The sequence below is a fragment of the Hyalella azteca genome, unplaced genomic scaffold (genome assembly GCF_000764305.2).
Source record: "Hyalella azteca isolate HAZT.00-mixed unplaced genomic scaffold, Hazt_2.0.2 contig17496, whole genome shotgun sequence".
Classification (NCBI taxonomy): domain Eukaryota; kingdom Metazoa; phylum Arthropoda; class Malacostraca; order Amphipoda; family Hyalellidae; genus Hyalella; species Hyalella azteca.
In genome coordinates, this window is record NW_025947278.1 from 160,816 (window position 1) to 177,111 (window position 16,296).

The following is a 16,296-nucleotide window of genomic DNA, read 5'->3' on the forward strand; positions in this document are numbered from 1 at the left end:
GTACTTGCGGTGTATGGTTACCTTGGGGCGGTAAGGGGGAGGGGGTCGTTGGTGAGGAGGGGCAGAAGATACAGATAAACCTTCGGAATCGTCAAGAGCTGACGACAGGATGGACTCATCAGAGCGCACCCGCATCACGGACGGAGGAGCGGTCGTCATGATAATTTCTCCATAGGGATCGTAGCTGCCACTCAAGCTCTGAGTAGAAGCGGAGTAGCCAGACTGTGTGGATGACATCGAGGAACTCAACGACTGCTGAGAGAAAAAGCGTCCTCGAGCCATGGACGAATAGCCTGAAGAGGACCCAGGCTGGTGCATGGAGTTGTGTGACGCGAGACTCAGGTAAGACGGGTAGGAAGATATAACACTAGAGGTCATTTGTCCCGTGACGTTGGGCGTCGAGCGATAGAGCGGGTTCAGCTTCGGGCTTCTGTAGGGTGGCACCGAAGGCCGGCAGATTTGGTTAGTCGATTTAGCGACGCCTAATTGACGTTGCAGTTGAAATTGCAGTTGTTGCTGCTGTTGCTGTTGAGTTTGATTTGCTATCACCTGACTTTGTTTAGCATCCATGTACTCTTGTCTACTGATAGCTGGGTCTTTGAGAGGGTAAATAACGTAATCAACGTCCGAGTTCAGCTGCGCTTTATACTGTTCGATCTGGCTCAGACTAACTTGATTTGTGTAAACCGAAGCAAAATGTTGAGGTTGAAGGCGAGATGACGCATAACTTGGCGATTCAGCATTGTAATGATAAGCCCCTGAATGTGGAACCATGGGGTCTGAAGGATACCCACAACTCGTCCCAAAGTGACAGGAACTTCCATCACAAACCATGTTGCTCGGAGGCAGAGGTTGGTTGTGAAATAAACCACTAGGATAAGACTGACAAATGTGGTGTGACGCAGAAGGCAGCGACGGGCGATTTGATATTGGACTCTGGCCCAGGAGTTGGTGATGCGAGCACTGAGAGTAACCAGCAATGGTGGGTGCAGGTTGTAATGGTACACCGACCCCTTGTGCGTAGGCATCAGGTTGATACACGGTTTCGCTGCTCATTTGCTGCTCCAACAATTGTCTCTCTTGTTTTTCTCTCAGTTGCTGTTGAAGTAATTCTTTCTTTTGGTGCCTCAAATAAAGACTTCTCTGGGCTACAGTGCTAGGCTGGCGGGGGTGCATTCTAGTTCGATTTTTGCTGATAGAAGAAGAAGCACGGACATCTAAATAATTATTTTTACGAATTACTGGCAAAGCCGGCTCAAGCTTGTGCTCTAAATGACTGTTTATCTCCGGGATGCAGGGTGGACATAATGCGTACTGTCTCGTAACAGAGAATGGATAAGCAGATCGCTGTAGGGACTGAATGCTTCCTGGCTTCTGTTTGGGCGGCACTTGCGGCAACGTGTGGCCTCTGCCTCGGGTTAGGGGCACCGCCTGGTGGGAGGCTGCCGGTGAAAAGGTTTCTTGCGTGTGAGCTTTGAGCACAGTAATCCTGTGTCGGGAAGTTATAAGTTTAGCAGGTGCCTCTGAAGAATTTGCAACCTGAACTTCTTTTATAGCAACCATAGGAGCCCCGGTGTCTGCATTCGACACATCAGATCTCATAGAGTCTGACCTGGAAGTAGGAACACCCATTCTTGAAGAAGCTATGGACACCGGAGTGGAGGTTGTGATGGTAGCCATTGTGACGGCTGCAGGGTGTAGCATGGAGTATCTGCCGCTGTCACTCTCTGATCCGAGTGATGGAGAAATACAGCCATCATAATTGAGATAGTTTCGATTAGCATATATTCCACTGAAAGCCTCGTGTGCGCTCTCCACGGAGTAATCAAGATGTTGCTCTTCCACGTCGGAGGCAGAGGAATGTGGCGGATAATCCTGCAAAGAATTGCCGGGATCCTCACTATTAACGTCGAGTAGGCTTGTGTCGCCGTGCGACAAGCTCTTGTAAAATTCGACATAATCATCGGTGTTTTCTAATGCCATGAAGTTATCAGTATATCTGTAAGCTTGATTAGAATGTTCAAGATGGGAGGGTAGGAGAGCTCCGTGTGGCAGGAAAGCAGAATCTGGAAAGCTGTCGAGGCCTTCATCAGCGGCCTGTCGCATGCCACACACTGAGCACGAGCCACAGTGACACGATGCAATCGTCTGCTCGTTGTCACTATCTTCGTCAGAATCATTGTCGTGATCGTCACAGCACGTTGAGCAGCAATTGTGTGCAGTGTGAAGCTGCGTGGCGTTGTCAGCGCCATCAACTGCATCACATTCGTTGATGGGTCTCGAGGCCATGGATGGCAGGTCAGCCAAATCAGGCAAGTCAGGAGACAGGGACAGGTCAGCTAGTTGAGCTCCCAGCGTCAGCTCAGGCTGTAGTCTCATCATTGAGTACTTTGAGCGCACTGTTGAAGCTGACTGTTGAGATGACGAAGAATGGATGCTGCTCACTCTGCCCACGGTCGCAGCTCTGGAGCATTCGGGAGACCCAGGAGTGCTCAACGAGAGAGGCAACTCTTCTTGCAAGTCTGTGAAGTAAATGGAATTAGTTCCGAAATTTTTAGTTGGCCGGATTAGAGAAATGTACATTATTAAATAGTGCAAACTAGTAGGCAAATAAAATGTATTTTGAATGAAAAAATAAAGGCGTAAGACTAAGTCTCCTTAGAAGCAAACCTAGTACAAACTTAGCAATTCTCGCTAAACTAATACTAAATGATCGGATAAGCTGTTTTTACTTGTGACTTTTTCACCAAGGATAAACTGAGTTGGATAGAATGCATGGAATAAACTGCTTCCTGACTGACTGACTTATGGCCTAACATTTGCTTGCAACAATCTACACGTAAATGCGTCATTAGACTTATCATCAGTAGCAAAATTACGTTACTACACTTTGCTATCCATAGCCACTGACGTTATCACACACCCTATTTATTTTCTGGCAACTGTACATACTTTTTTATTTAGTTAGCAGATAAACTAATGTAGTTATATTTCCACTTGTTCCTGTGATAAATAAACTCCCCAGTACTTGTTTAATGTGGCGATAAATTAATTGTTGCACTCATAAATTAAACTAGCCTGCTTCAGGTAGGCCAGCCTTCCCTCAGGAAGAAGTCTCACCACAACTCAGTGCCGAGGGCAGGTCAGCTGACGGAGGCTGCGAGGGCTCCGAGGACGCTGAGGAGGGCGAGCTGCTAAGATAGTTGCGGAGGCTGTCAAGGCTGCCTGAGGCGCGGTGCCCTGCCAGACGTACGGCGTGGGGAAGAGTCAGTCTGTCATCCATTAGTAGGTTGATCGAGTCAAGTGATGCTGATGTTTCCACTGAAGAAAACTCCATGCCTGAACTCCGGCTGTAGTGGCTGCTGTTACGAGTCACTCGACGTTCTGTACAATGAGGGAGTCTTAAATCGTTTGAATAATAAATAAAAATCGTAATAGCGATGATCGTAATAACATCGAAATAAAGCACCTTGACAACCGTAACGAAGTATTTGATAAGTTCAAATATATGTTCAGAGAATAAGGGAAAAGAGACCATGAAATGCATTGAGTCGACACTTACCAAACATCGCTATATATTGACTAATTCCTTAAATGGTTAAAGAAGGATCGAGGTGTCCAAACGTGAAAAGTATTGATCAATTACTTATAGTTGAATAGTACCCACAAATGTTCCCTAGTATAAGTCAGTAATTGTAAGGAGAAATTATGTCGTACTTGGCTGAATACTTGGCACGAATTTACGCGAAGAATAGCTTCCCCAAACATTTCTAAATATTGGTCAATGAGTGAGAAGGGGAATTGAGGCGGCCTAAGGGGAGGCAGTTAATGGCAGGTCATGTCGAGCCTGAGGGATTAACTCATAAGAAATGTCAGGAATGCGTCGCCCTGAGCCAGGCTCGCGCGACAGATGGTACATCAGAAGTCCACGGGAAACACTACCCACATTTTATTTCTTCATCGCATGCGCACGGGCAAGGCACGCACAATATATGTCACGAACCTTGTACATAAATCTATATACACTACGCTGGCTCAAATAGCTATAAGTTGGCAGCCAAAAGGGAAGCTTCAAGTACAAATGGACAAGATTTGCGAAAGGTGCACAAGATTCTAAAGTTCCGTGTAATATTTTGAAATTTATGAAAAAGTTCATCAGTCATTTGCGCTAAAAGGTATAAGAAGAGTCTCACCTAATCGAGGTCCATGTCTGAGCAGTCGTTGTACTCGAGGTCTCACAGACTTGGAGTGCTGGTGGTGAAGCCTGCAGAGCAGCCACATATGACGGTTCTTCTCGTCAGAACTCGAATAAAATGTTTGTTTCCCCGCTAGATCATTAGAACTGATCGAAAACTTCTTTTTCTGTATCGGAAAAACAATAGAAGTTAATGTATATAATTATTAATGATAGGGGGAAACAAAAAATATCGATGACAAAAAAAGTAATGAAAACTAGCCCGCCAACAACCAAAAAAAAAGTCGTTTCCGTCTGGAGAATCTATGAATCAAAGTTCAAAATTAACTTTCGGGCTTATGTGATCGCGTTCAAATAAAGAAAACAGTAAAAATTTTGTATCGGCAGTAAGTTTTAATATTCAAACTAAAGCTTAATCAAAAAGTACAATAATTTGAATTTTTCAATGAACCAAAATCTTAATCAACATTTATCACCTAATGATTATCATCTATTTAGCGACAAAAAAAAAAAACACAAATATTTCTATAAAAAATACATTTGTTTAACAAATTTTATCAATCTTGTTGTTTCTCAATGTTTTAAAATGACGAACATGTAGCGAAGTTTGAAGAACCTACACTTGAACTTGATTTAACATGTAAAATTAGACGGCCAATTATTTTATGCTACTGTGCCTGAAAGAATAAAGTTACATTTGCCGAACATCGGTAAAATTCAAGGACTGGTAGAGCCGTTGTGAGAATAGTTGTTTCCCGTAGCTGCCCTACAGTTGACTGCACAAATCACTTCTGGTTTAAACGTCTGGATACTTTGCGTTAATTCCTATTTAATTCAATTGAAAAAGAGAATAATTTCCCTAATTTAAAAAAAATTGACGAATAAAAATATATATTTGCCAAAATTTACGAAAATTCTTTTACTTATTCGTCAGCAATTAAACGAATTGACGAATAAAAATTAATTGAGTAAATCGACAAATTAAAATATATATTTATTCGAATTTATTTATTTATTATATTAAAATATATATTATTCTTTATCAGCCGAGCGTTCTGATTAAATAGCGGATTCCTACAGATAGAGGATATAACGCTTTTATCTGAATTAAATGGGAATGTCAATAAAAAATCACAGTTTCGCTACAAACTGATGCCATGAAAGCAGCTGGTAGCCCGATGCCCGACATTACATAAGGATTGTAGGCACAAGATTCCAGGCCATTTGCTAGCAATCAACTCCGGCCAAGATTTCAGATTTTAGAGGAGATTTAATCGATGTATCGCCAGACCCACGTCCGCATTCCTAAACAGACCATCGGGAGCAGTGGACAGCTGCTTCTTCTCGAACGAAACGCAGCAGCTGTTTCCACGTGGAGCCTCAACGAAACGCAGCAGTTCTTGCGTAACGACATCCGGTAAATAAACACAAACCGAGATGACCGTCAGCACGTTATTATACAGGACAGTCAAGACGTACAAAATAACGGGCTCTGGGGGCGGTAACGACGTCTTTCATGCCTTGATGACAGTGAGGACGGACTTTAATGCTCGTAACAAGATTCGTATTAACGTGATGGGGTCGAATTAGTAGAATTACGTTGCAGCCGTTAATTAGAAACTCATTATCTGTTTTTCTAGCATTTATATATAAATGTCGCAATAACGTGTGCAAGACTTTCATTTGATAAAGAACGTAATAAATGCGCGCAATGGTCGTGCTGACGCCCGTATGGACGGCACGCAATGATCGTACTAACGACCAAGCGAAGGCACGAAATGATCGCAGTGATGCTAACACAGAAAACACGTAATGCTCGTAATAACGTTCACAATGATGACACAAAACACTCATAGTAATGCTGGTATTAATGGCTTTCAATGGATGTGTATAATGAGCGTCAGTAATAAACACACTTTGATTATTTTGATGATTAGTCCATCGTCAAATAACCTGGGGCCATACTTTCAAAATTTGTTAAGTGAACGTAAGTACTTACGCTCTATTTTCTTGTCTATGATTGGTGGATTTTGCTTGAAAGGCCGTCAATGATTGGCTGATGAACTTACGATCTCTTAACTTTTTTGAAAGTGTAGGCCCTGGAACATAGCCTGAGTTCTTTGAGCTCCACTTATCTTACTCGTAGTAGGTAGAGTTCGCAGGGTCAGTGAGCAGACCCAGGTCAGAACAGGGTCATATGAAAGTATACTGTTTGAGTTGCACACTGAATCGCAAATATTCAAGGATAAATTAGCCTGATTTATTGTTTATATGCTTGACGTGACGGCAAAATTTCTTCTGGCGAGTGCGGCAATACCTGCGTATCCTCGTGTGGGTACGTTTCAATGGAAGTGGATTTTTTTGCAGTACATCTCTTAACATCATCTCTTCAACAGAATAGAGATAACGTGCAATATAAATTTGCTCCGCGATACTTCAATGCGCTGATCTGAAATGCAGCTCCAAATGGTATCAATGAATGGACACTGAAGGGACTGCACCAAAACAGCTGCCGTCCTTAATTCCTGATGCCCATCGTCCTGATACAGACGTCATCCTAAACTGCTCAATATCCGCTGTTTCAGAATAGTTGCAATGTTTCAGGTCATATTTAAATTCTCCATTCAAGAGTTGCTCCAGTGGCGCTTTTTTTTTGCAGCACCGGTGCAATGTATCATCAGGTTGGCTTGGAAGCCTCCGTCCCAGAACAGCCTGACAGTAGCAGTCGGGAGGCCCAGATTACCGGCGATCGCCCTACAGCTATCACCAAAGCCTCCAAAAATGAAAGTGGCCGCCGTATGAGCCTCCGTAACTCGCACAATTCTTCATAATCGACGTCCAAATTATCGTCAGGCCTCCATGTCATGCGGCGATTTTACCAAATTGGAATTTCTTCTATGACCATAACCGAGGTTCTTGTTTAATCGCTAGAATGAGCGTAATATTTTTTTTATTCATAAGGAATTCGTTTGATCAAGCTTTAGAGCAGAGATATCAGTAGACACGAAAGAGGAGACCTCGTGTTGCTCATCATGTTGTTTCAATGGTAAGGCATTAGAATGAAATTAATCTCAACAAATAAATATATTTATAGAGAAAATCACTGTTTTAAAATCATTAGTTGACGCAACCTGAGTGATGGCCATATGTTTTCAATTGAAACCATGATATGAACGCTCCGGCATTTCAGTAAATTTGTAACTGTTTCTTTCATTAGCTGTACAAATTAACAGCAAAGAGTAAAAATTAACATCTGAATTATAATAGTGACTCATTGAACGTGTACATTTCTAACTTCGGGGTTCAGCGACGATGGAGAAATCGTAGAAATTTTCGAAATTAGGTTTGCATGAAATTTCGTTTCGAAATGAGGTTCGCATGACCAACAGAATTGAATACATCATCATGGATCTTGTCGTAAACGCGATTTATGACTCGCGTAAGGCATTAGGCCATGAACAGAGCTCCGAGTTTTAGCTTCGAGAGGCTCTCCGAGTATTATCGATGTCTCTAAATGACCAGTCATCCATGCAAGCATCTCAAGATCATCAGTGGCGGAATAAAATACCTCACTTTCCAGAACATACAACAAATTCAAACTAAACGCAGTTTTTTTTTACTTTGACAGCAAAACCGCGTACGCTCTTTCGTTGCGAATGGTTTCTAGATTTTTTTGTATGGGGACTGTAAAGAAATCCAGTTCGCGGTCTGGGCCGAGGCGCCAAGTGGATGAACCACAGCAGCAGCGCCACATGAAAAAAAGGCCCGCAGAAGCATCTGAGGTTTGCCGTGGGCGTTCTAAGGAGAGCTCGGTATAGGCACCTCTGTCACTAGTCACTTGTTCAAATTTTCCGAGAGCTAGTAAATGTTACTTTCCTGCATAAAATACACATGCTCGAACAGAAAAAAATCATATTTCTTGATTAATAACACAATATTAACACTGCATCCCGGTTTTAATCAGAAATTCAGCCGCGAAAAATTCAACTTCAGCCTGGCACATCCAGTATACAGAAAATTTATTATTTTGGTGCTGCCATGAGCGAAGAAAAATGCAATCGACCAGAAATTAATTATTCATTTCTTCAAGGAAGCGCAATGTTGGTGTCACAGGAATGTTGTGTGAGGAAGATAGAAACGTTTTCCTGAGCGATTCGGCGCCTAGCGATGCGAGTAGAAGTGAAGCGTTTGTTGGCGAGGCTGTCATATAAACTGAAGAATGTATCAGGGGGATTAGGAAGGGAGCTGTGTAGGGGGAATGGGGGGGGGCGAACACTCGAGATATTGCCACTGCGTTACGCACAAGATGCCGAATGTCCCTAGAAGTCGCAATAGAATGGAATTCTTGCACGGACTTTTTACATGGGCTTATTTTTAGCAACTTCAAGAGAGTAGATTCACTTCGGTCTCTGCTAGTATGCCACAAAAACCTGCGATAATAACAGCTCTTAAACTGTCGATAAGGCCATTGAGAACTCATTAGTTAACACTCGGGTTGGTTTAATGATGAAAATGGATAGCTGGCTTACCAACAAATCAAGGCAGCAAACACATCAGGTCTTGCTGGCAGTGAGATGTACAATTGTATATATACATTTGCCAGCGAGGAGTCAAGAGACAAATTCGCAATGCATTTACAACTTAGGAGCTCGTCGTTGGGTGCCAAATGCTTCATTGAAACGTCCTCTCATATAGAAAATGCAAGACAACATTGAATGTTCACAGTTATTTCAATTAATACTTCAGACACGCTAGCCACACATATTTTATTGGGCGCCACTAGATGCTAAGTTATGCGGAGGCAATGCATTATATATCAGTGATACTAAGCATACTCGAATGAGGCATGAGATTCACACATGCCATGCCTGCATAAACGACGAAGTCCCGGTGGTGTTGCGAGCGTGTTCATAGCGCTGTTATGTATATAGTGATGAATATTCTATTAGATGATATTCGTACCTGACATAGGTATGAGATACGCACATCCTTCAAGGTCCATCGTGTAGCTTTTAAATCAAAGCGAACTTATGCTTGCAAACCTTGCTTCGCTCAGGCCACCTTCGAATACTAAATCAAACTTATACAGTAGAACCGATCAAACATTTTTGCGCGAATTTGTCTCGCAGCGGAGACATAACTTGATCAAGTTCTTGAGCGAGTTCACAATTCAGTTTTTTCAGGAATCCGGCACTGACTGTAAACTAATTAATTAACGTACCACGAGTCAAGCACTTGCTCACGTAATTAACTCAGTGGTTCAATTAAATCTAACTTGATATATGGGTTATGCATTGAGGGTTGACATAGAAGTAGCGCCGGAGCTTTCAAGAGGGTCTGAATATATTTTTTTCTCCACTTAGGTGCGACTAGGATAAGCAAGGTAAAAGGAAACGAACTTAATCATAGTCAACAAATTCAAATTTTTTCATAGAGGTTAGGTCTTTTTGAAAATGCATGAAGATGGTTACATTTTAAGCATAAAAGTTGTAAGGCAAACTAAATCCGCCTTCACTGTTCCTGATATGAAATTCAGCAAACTCATGTTCTAAACGAACATAAAATTCACTCTTATTTTTGATACGATAACAAAAATGACTAATGTACTTTGGCATCATAAGAATCGGCGAACATAATGACGATTTTGTATTTAAATTTGTGATACGATAATGCTATCGATATTTACGATATCGATTTATACGATACTAATAAAACATATAAGCAAACACGAGCATGATTGTATACTTGATTATATGATGCGATAATCAACTAATTGAGCTGCATGATGGACGACAACGAGCACGATTGTGTACCCAATTATATTATGAGATAATAAACTAATTGTTCTGATGGGCGAATAACAACAACTAATAAAGCATTATCAATACCATAATTTCAAATCGATGGGCAATTAATTATTTAGGAGTTTTGACAGTTGTTATACATATTAACGAGTAAAACGTCCAGATTTCTGGTGAATTCAACAACTTAAACGGCTTAGAATCAATCCATTTATACGATGCTCAAACGACTGCATTTAGCTTCCAAATTCTATTGTATGAAACAAGTAATTTTCAGTATTCCGCTAAACTCGTTCCATTCCGAACAATAACTTCGTAGCAAACGGAAAATAATACACATTTTTTCAAATATTTAAAATTAAACGTAAAATATTGTGTTTTGTAAAAAAAATCTTCACGAAACTTCTGAAAATTTATATTACTGTTCTTCTAAATCAGAATTGATTTTTAAATAAGGTTCTTCCAGTACACCTTTTGCCACGGATTAGTCACAGAAGACTAGCATGATCCAAAATAGATAAGAGATGCAGGTTCTTCGAGGAGCTGATTGAGAAAACTTAAGTACGCGTATGCAATCATTCACAATAATCAAATAATAAGCATTGGCCAGAAGCACAGTGAAGCAGGATTTGACATAAAAGAAGAGCAAGCCGAATCGGCGGCTTCATCGTCACATGCCCCGGCATGCAGTTAACATCGTACAGCTGATGCAACAGACGCGTCTCACTCAAACTATTCAAATCAAAGCATTGAGAAAGAGCGCGAGTGCCGCCTCCGATTCATATGTCTTCTTTCTCCGGTCATCTATGACAGTCGAGTTACGCCAGCGATTCCTGCAGAGACAATTTCATTCGTTAATAAATTAGCGTCCGGCGAATATTCGGCATAGCAGCCTAGAGCATCAGGGGCTTCACGGGAAGAGCGACTCGTTATTTTACCTACGTAGGCATCCCGCATGGTATTCGAGCCTTGGTGCTTTAGGAGCCTAACACGCGGAGCTGCACCTTTAATTTTTTCCTCAGATACCCAGTCCATCGCAGTCTTCCTGAGCAGCGGTATTATCCGACCAGTAATATTTTCCGACCAATAATATTAACCGAGCAGTGACGTCATCCGACCAGTAATATTTTCCGGCCAATAATATTAATCGAGCAGTGACATCATACAACCAGCAATATTAACCGAGCAATGATTTGATCCCACCACTAATGTTAACCGACGAGTAGTATTAACCGAGCCGTAATATTAATCGTGCATAAGATTAATCACGTAAGATTAATATCATCCCATAATCGTAAGCCTAATATAATCCCATAGCGATATTAGCTAATAGTAATATTGATTGAGCAAAAAAGTTATGCAAATAGTAATATTATACGAGCATAATATTGCGTCAGCTTTAATATGATGCGAGAAGTAATATCAAGCAAACAATTTCATTAAAGTATATTTAAGAAGATAACTATCCATGTATAGACATTACCCGAGCAGTAACATTAAATTTGCTAATATCAAAATGTCAATATCTACGGAGCTGAAATATTGTGCCATAACAAATACCAGCTATGCACAATATCATTTGAACCGAAATATTATACAAGATGGAATATTATTTTCTGAACATAAAAATGATCAGCCAAGGACTTTTATCTGAACTAGAATATCATCCATGTAGGAAGACTATCATCATCCCTGTAGGAAGACTATCATCTTCCATGTAGGAAGACTATCATCCTCCATATAGGAAGACTATCATCCTCCATGTAGGAAGACTATCATCCTCCATGTAGGAAGACTATCATCATACATGTAGGAAGACTATCATCATCCCTGTAGGAAGACCATCATCTTCCATGTAGGAAGACTATCATCCTCCATGTAGGAAGACTATCATCCTCCATGTAGGAAGACTATCATCATCCATGTAGGAAGACTATCATCATCCAAGTAGGAAGGCTATCATCATCCATGTAGGAAGACTATCATCATCCAAGTAGGAAGACTATCATCATCCAAGTAGAAAGACTAATCTCATCAGAAGTAGTGTGTGTCCATCTAGTTCTAGTATAAAGCGCTCTAGGCGTACTAGAATAGTGACAAGCTCGTTGCTGAAAACTCCGAGCTTTGAGTTCGTTCTAGAGTCTTTTAGTACGATTTTCGTTTTAAATATATTAAGAGATAAGAAACAAGAAAATTATCCAGAATTATTCTGTCGATTGGTCTATTGGTCTAACTTCTAATACAGATTGCGGGAGACAGATGTAAAGTTGCTATGTAATTCTATTTACTCAATAATATAATGGTTCCACGGGCTATGCGCCTTATACATCATACTTGTTTAGCTTAAAATGATTTGAATTTTTCTATGTATCAATGCAAAAAATATATTTATCTGTGGATTTTAATCTTGGTGTAGGTACAATGGAAGATCTTTCGAAACCGAATATTTTGTTTAGAATTAATCTCTATAGATACATTTTATCAACTTTTATTAAATGGATTCTGCCGAGGATCATCTGCAAAATCCTCTGAAGGTTTTACACTGGCAAAAATTCTGTGGTTAGACCGATCCCATTGAGTGGATTGGCCGAGCGTTGCACTCAAGCGAGTCCCTGAAATTCTGTTCATTGTCACATAAGAGCTCATTCATGGAGTTGCTGCTAAGGCATCCACGAGAGAATTTTACGAACGCCAAGAAGTTATCTGGATTGTTTACTTTTCATAAGCTGGCAGGACGTCCATAATTTGGTCTGCAAATGATCACGCCTTATGACTTTCTCAAAGGTGCACAGATTGTTTAAGATGGGCATCGGCTTCTCAACGACGCTTTATCGCCGATGTATGTCGGACCCAAAACCATTTTAATGGCTCGCACTAGAATGTGGGCGATAATTTGTTAAGTCGTGCACTAAGTCCTCCACAAAGAGAACGTTCAAGCTTCCGGTCGTGAGGAGCTAAAAGCCGCAGAGATGTCTCGGTTATGTCCATGTGATGCGACTGTTAACATTTCTCCGAGGATCGATTAACGCCTCACTTCGTTTTTGGGTGCAGGCAACTCAGACGGCAGCTAAAATATTTTTTTAAAGGTACGTATAAGGTTGTGAAGAGATCGTTCAAGGAGATTAAACTCAGTTAAATTGTTGGTTTTATTTTTAAAAGAGAACATTTTGAATTCTCTATCTCGCCATTTAGCTACCATTGCTCTTCTTTACGAATTTTGGATATAATTTGCTGAGATCCATTTACATGAAAACGACGAAGGCAAAACATGTGCGTGCGTAGCAGATCTGGAACGAATGATGAAATTTATTGGGACAGAGGTCCATTCAACTATAATCCTGTGATCAAACTTCAATTGTACTCATTATCAATTTTGCTCAATCATTTGTTACTCAATACTGCAGTTGAATATTTAACTTACTACAGATAATGAGTGACATAGCTTGAACATAAAGGGCAACGTGGGGCAGCGCGCCCCCCACTTTTTTTAAACTAAATTTTTGATGAAGTTTTAATTGATACGAGGTGGTTCTTTGTTTTATTTAAAGGTACAACTAATGAGGAATGTATGATGTGAATTAGACGCCTATAGATTTATTCAATTTTTAATGAAACACTATTTTGTAAAAAGTGTCAAAATGGGCCCATTGCCCCACCCCTGGGGCAATGGGCCCATGGGTTTGGGGCAAGGCGCCCACCCTTGGTCCCTTCACCACAATTGCATATTTTTCATTTAAAAATGATAAAACAACACTTTACAGTTAAAAATAAGAAAAATACAATAAAAAATATGACATTCATTCATTTATTAACAACTCAAAAAATCATATCCTTAACTTGAAAAAAATATACTCTTGGCTTGAAAAATCTATCACTGACACGAAGAAAAATATTTCATTGACATAAAAATATATATCCTTGACTTGAATAATATATCCTTGCGATAAAAAATTCGTCCTTGACATGAAAACAATGTATTCTTGACTAGAAAAAATATATTTAGTTGATCAGAAAAAAACTTCGTTCCAGTTTTGCCCATAATCCAGATATTATGTGCAGAGAATTCGTACCTAATCGTGATTTCAGTTAACACCATAAAAACTCATAAACTTTTGGCTCATTGGTGTTGACTGAAATCAACTTTTGGCAAGGCAAGAGTCAATAACTAGATAAGGGGTCATAAATACGCATAACTAGGAACTAAACCTGCTGCCTTGAGGCGGCAAATCGAAAAATCATGCAATATGAAGTGTGATTGGTAATTCAAAAGCTAGTCATAGTTTTGAAAAGGTCATTGAGACAAATCTAATGATGAATAACACAAGACTTCTCCATGGGCGCTTTGCCCCGTGACACGCGTGGGCCCGTTGCCCCCACTAGGTATCATTTCAATTTATATCGTGTCAACATTTTATTTTAAAAGCTAATAGTCTAAACTTGATCTCAAAATTAGCCCTATAGATATTACTTTCAAAATATAATTCACAGTAATTTCAAAAGCTTCATCTACAGTAATCGATAAGTTTTATTTGGCAGCAAAAAAAACCTTTTTCTGGGCTGAAACAGTTATCCACAAATAACTTAATAACGCAAACAGTTAGCAAAATGAAAATCCGTACACTTCATCCCAGTGAAACTGTCGACCGGCGGTAGAGAACACGGACCAATATCTGCCATACATAGCGAGAAACCCGCTATGGGCCCATGACCCGCAGTGGGCTCGCTGCCCCATGTTACCCTACAGTGCTACTTTTTTTATTAAGTTATTGATGTTTACTGCGTTATCCATTCCGGAGATGAAACTGAGTTAGGATCATGCGAAATCGCTTAGATTTACTTCGATCTTCGATTCCTGATCAATAATTCTCTTATTCACAATTTTTTCTCGAGGTTCTACTGAGTTAGAATATTAAGGGACCTTTAGAACACTCGCTTCAAAATATTTCATCATTTTTGTTAGTCAATCAACTTTTTTACAGATAAATGTTCAACCCTCAAAAATTACTTATCATAAAAATTGAGGTAGCAAGATAATTTCCAGCGATCCGAATGTGCTAAGAGACGATTTGTATCATTGCCTAAAGGAAAATAATTTTTTAAGCAAGCTCGCAAGAAATTGTCACTACCTTTCATTTGTCATATGTTCATAGATTTCATGCAATGAACAAGAGCTTTATTTTTCCTTGCCAGAAAAAATGCCTCGATACAATCATCAAAGAGAATTGATGTTTATATGTCTTACCTGCTGCATAAAGAAGCAGTAGGTAAGACAAGATAATTAACAATATCACGATCTGTAAAATTAATTTCAATCACTCTTCTGATACCTGCATAGTCTAATACACAATAGATACCATGTATACTCGCATGAAGATGGTCTACGGCAAGGTTGAAATTAAGCAAGCGATAGAGGGAGTAGTTTCAGCCCATGTTTAGGAAAGCCACCGAGATGATGGAAGACGCTAACACTGACAAATTGCAAGTAAAATTATTATTGTACTCTAATAGAGTACTGCTCATATAAATTAACAACAATTATATATTTATTCAGTGATATTGGTATTCTATTCCTAACGGTATCATTGTTAGGCTGTGCACTCCGACTTAGATAATTTTGATCCGGTTATAATCTTGCTGAACCACTACCCTGCATGAGTCATCGATTCTTGTAGCAGCTTAAAAACACTGACGCATATCGCATATCGTCTTAGAAATTCATTAATAACCTACCTATATCCCAAAGCTTTCCACTCATTTTCAACCTGACTATGTGCGACGACAACGGGAGTATAAAACTGAAGAAGTTTTCGGTGCCATATTACGGTCAGTCGCACTTCAGCATAAGAAACTCAATGCATATCTCGAACCAAAAATGCAGGTCTTGAATCAGACGTGCCAATTCTAAAGTATAAGTTGCTACAGGCCTGACATAGTACGCAGCGATGCACACAAGGATCATTCGGCAACAACGTGCCTTCATTAAGACTAACACTATCACACATTCATCACATTCATTCAATAATATAAGGAGAAGCCACTTTTATGTTTCAGTGGTTTGGAGTGTATATCAAAGTGTGAACGTATCAATTTCCATATTATCCTTAAAATAAAAACAGATATAGTGATCGATAAATAATTAACGAATTCATTAAAAGGTTGAAATATTACCACGTTGGGATGTCTCATTCATATTTATAAGGACATTTATTTGATAAAAAGTATTCAATTCGTAATTATAACTATTATTAATTTTCGTATAGGATATACCTACAGCACTTGCGATGCGGCTCGAGGCAGTTA

At 39.9% G+C, this 16,296-nt stretch overlaps 1 protein-coding gene across 3 annotated transcripts in view; it reads right to left on the reverse strand.

The window, feature by feature from the left end:
* LOC108677278 (protein expanded) overlaps positions 1-16,296 on the reverse strand; it is a 52,460-nt gene that overhangs the window by 6,360 nt on the left and 29,804 nt on the right. For 2 of the 3 annotated variants that reach the window (XM_047885292.1, XM_047885291.1), the window contains exons 9-11: positions 4,194-4,362; positions 3,121-3,384; positions 22-2,522 (exon numbers count right to left, since the gene is read on the reverse strand). In XM_047885292.1, coding sequence (XP_047741248.1) covers positions 22-2,522; positions 3,121-3,384; positions 4,194-4,362 — 2,934 coding nt within the window. Of the gene's footprint in view, positions 1-4; positions 2,523-3,120; positions 3,385-4,193; positions 4,363-16,296 lie in introns of all 3 variants that reach the window. The other variant, XM_047885293.1, reaches the window with a different exon arrangement.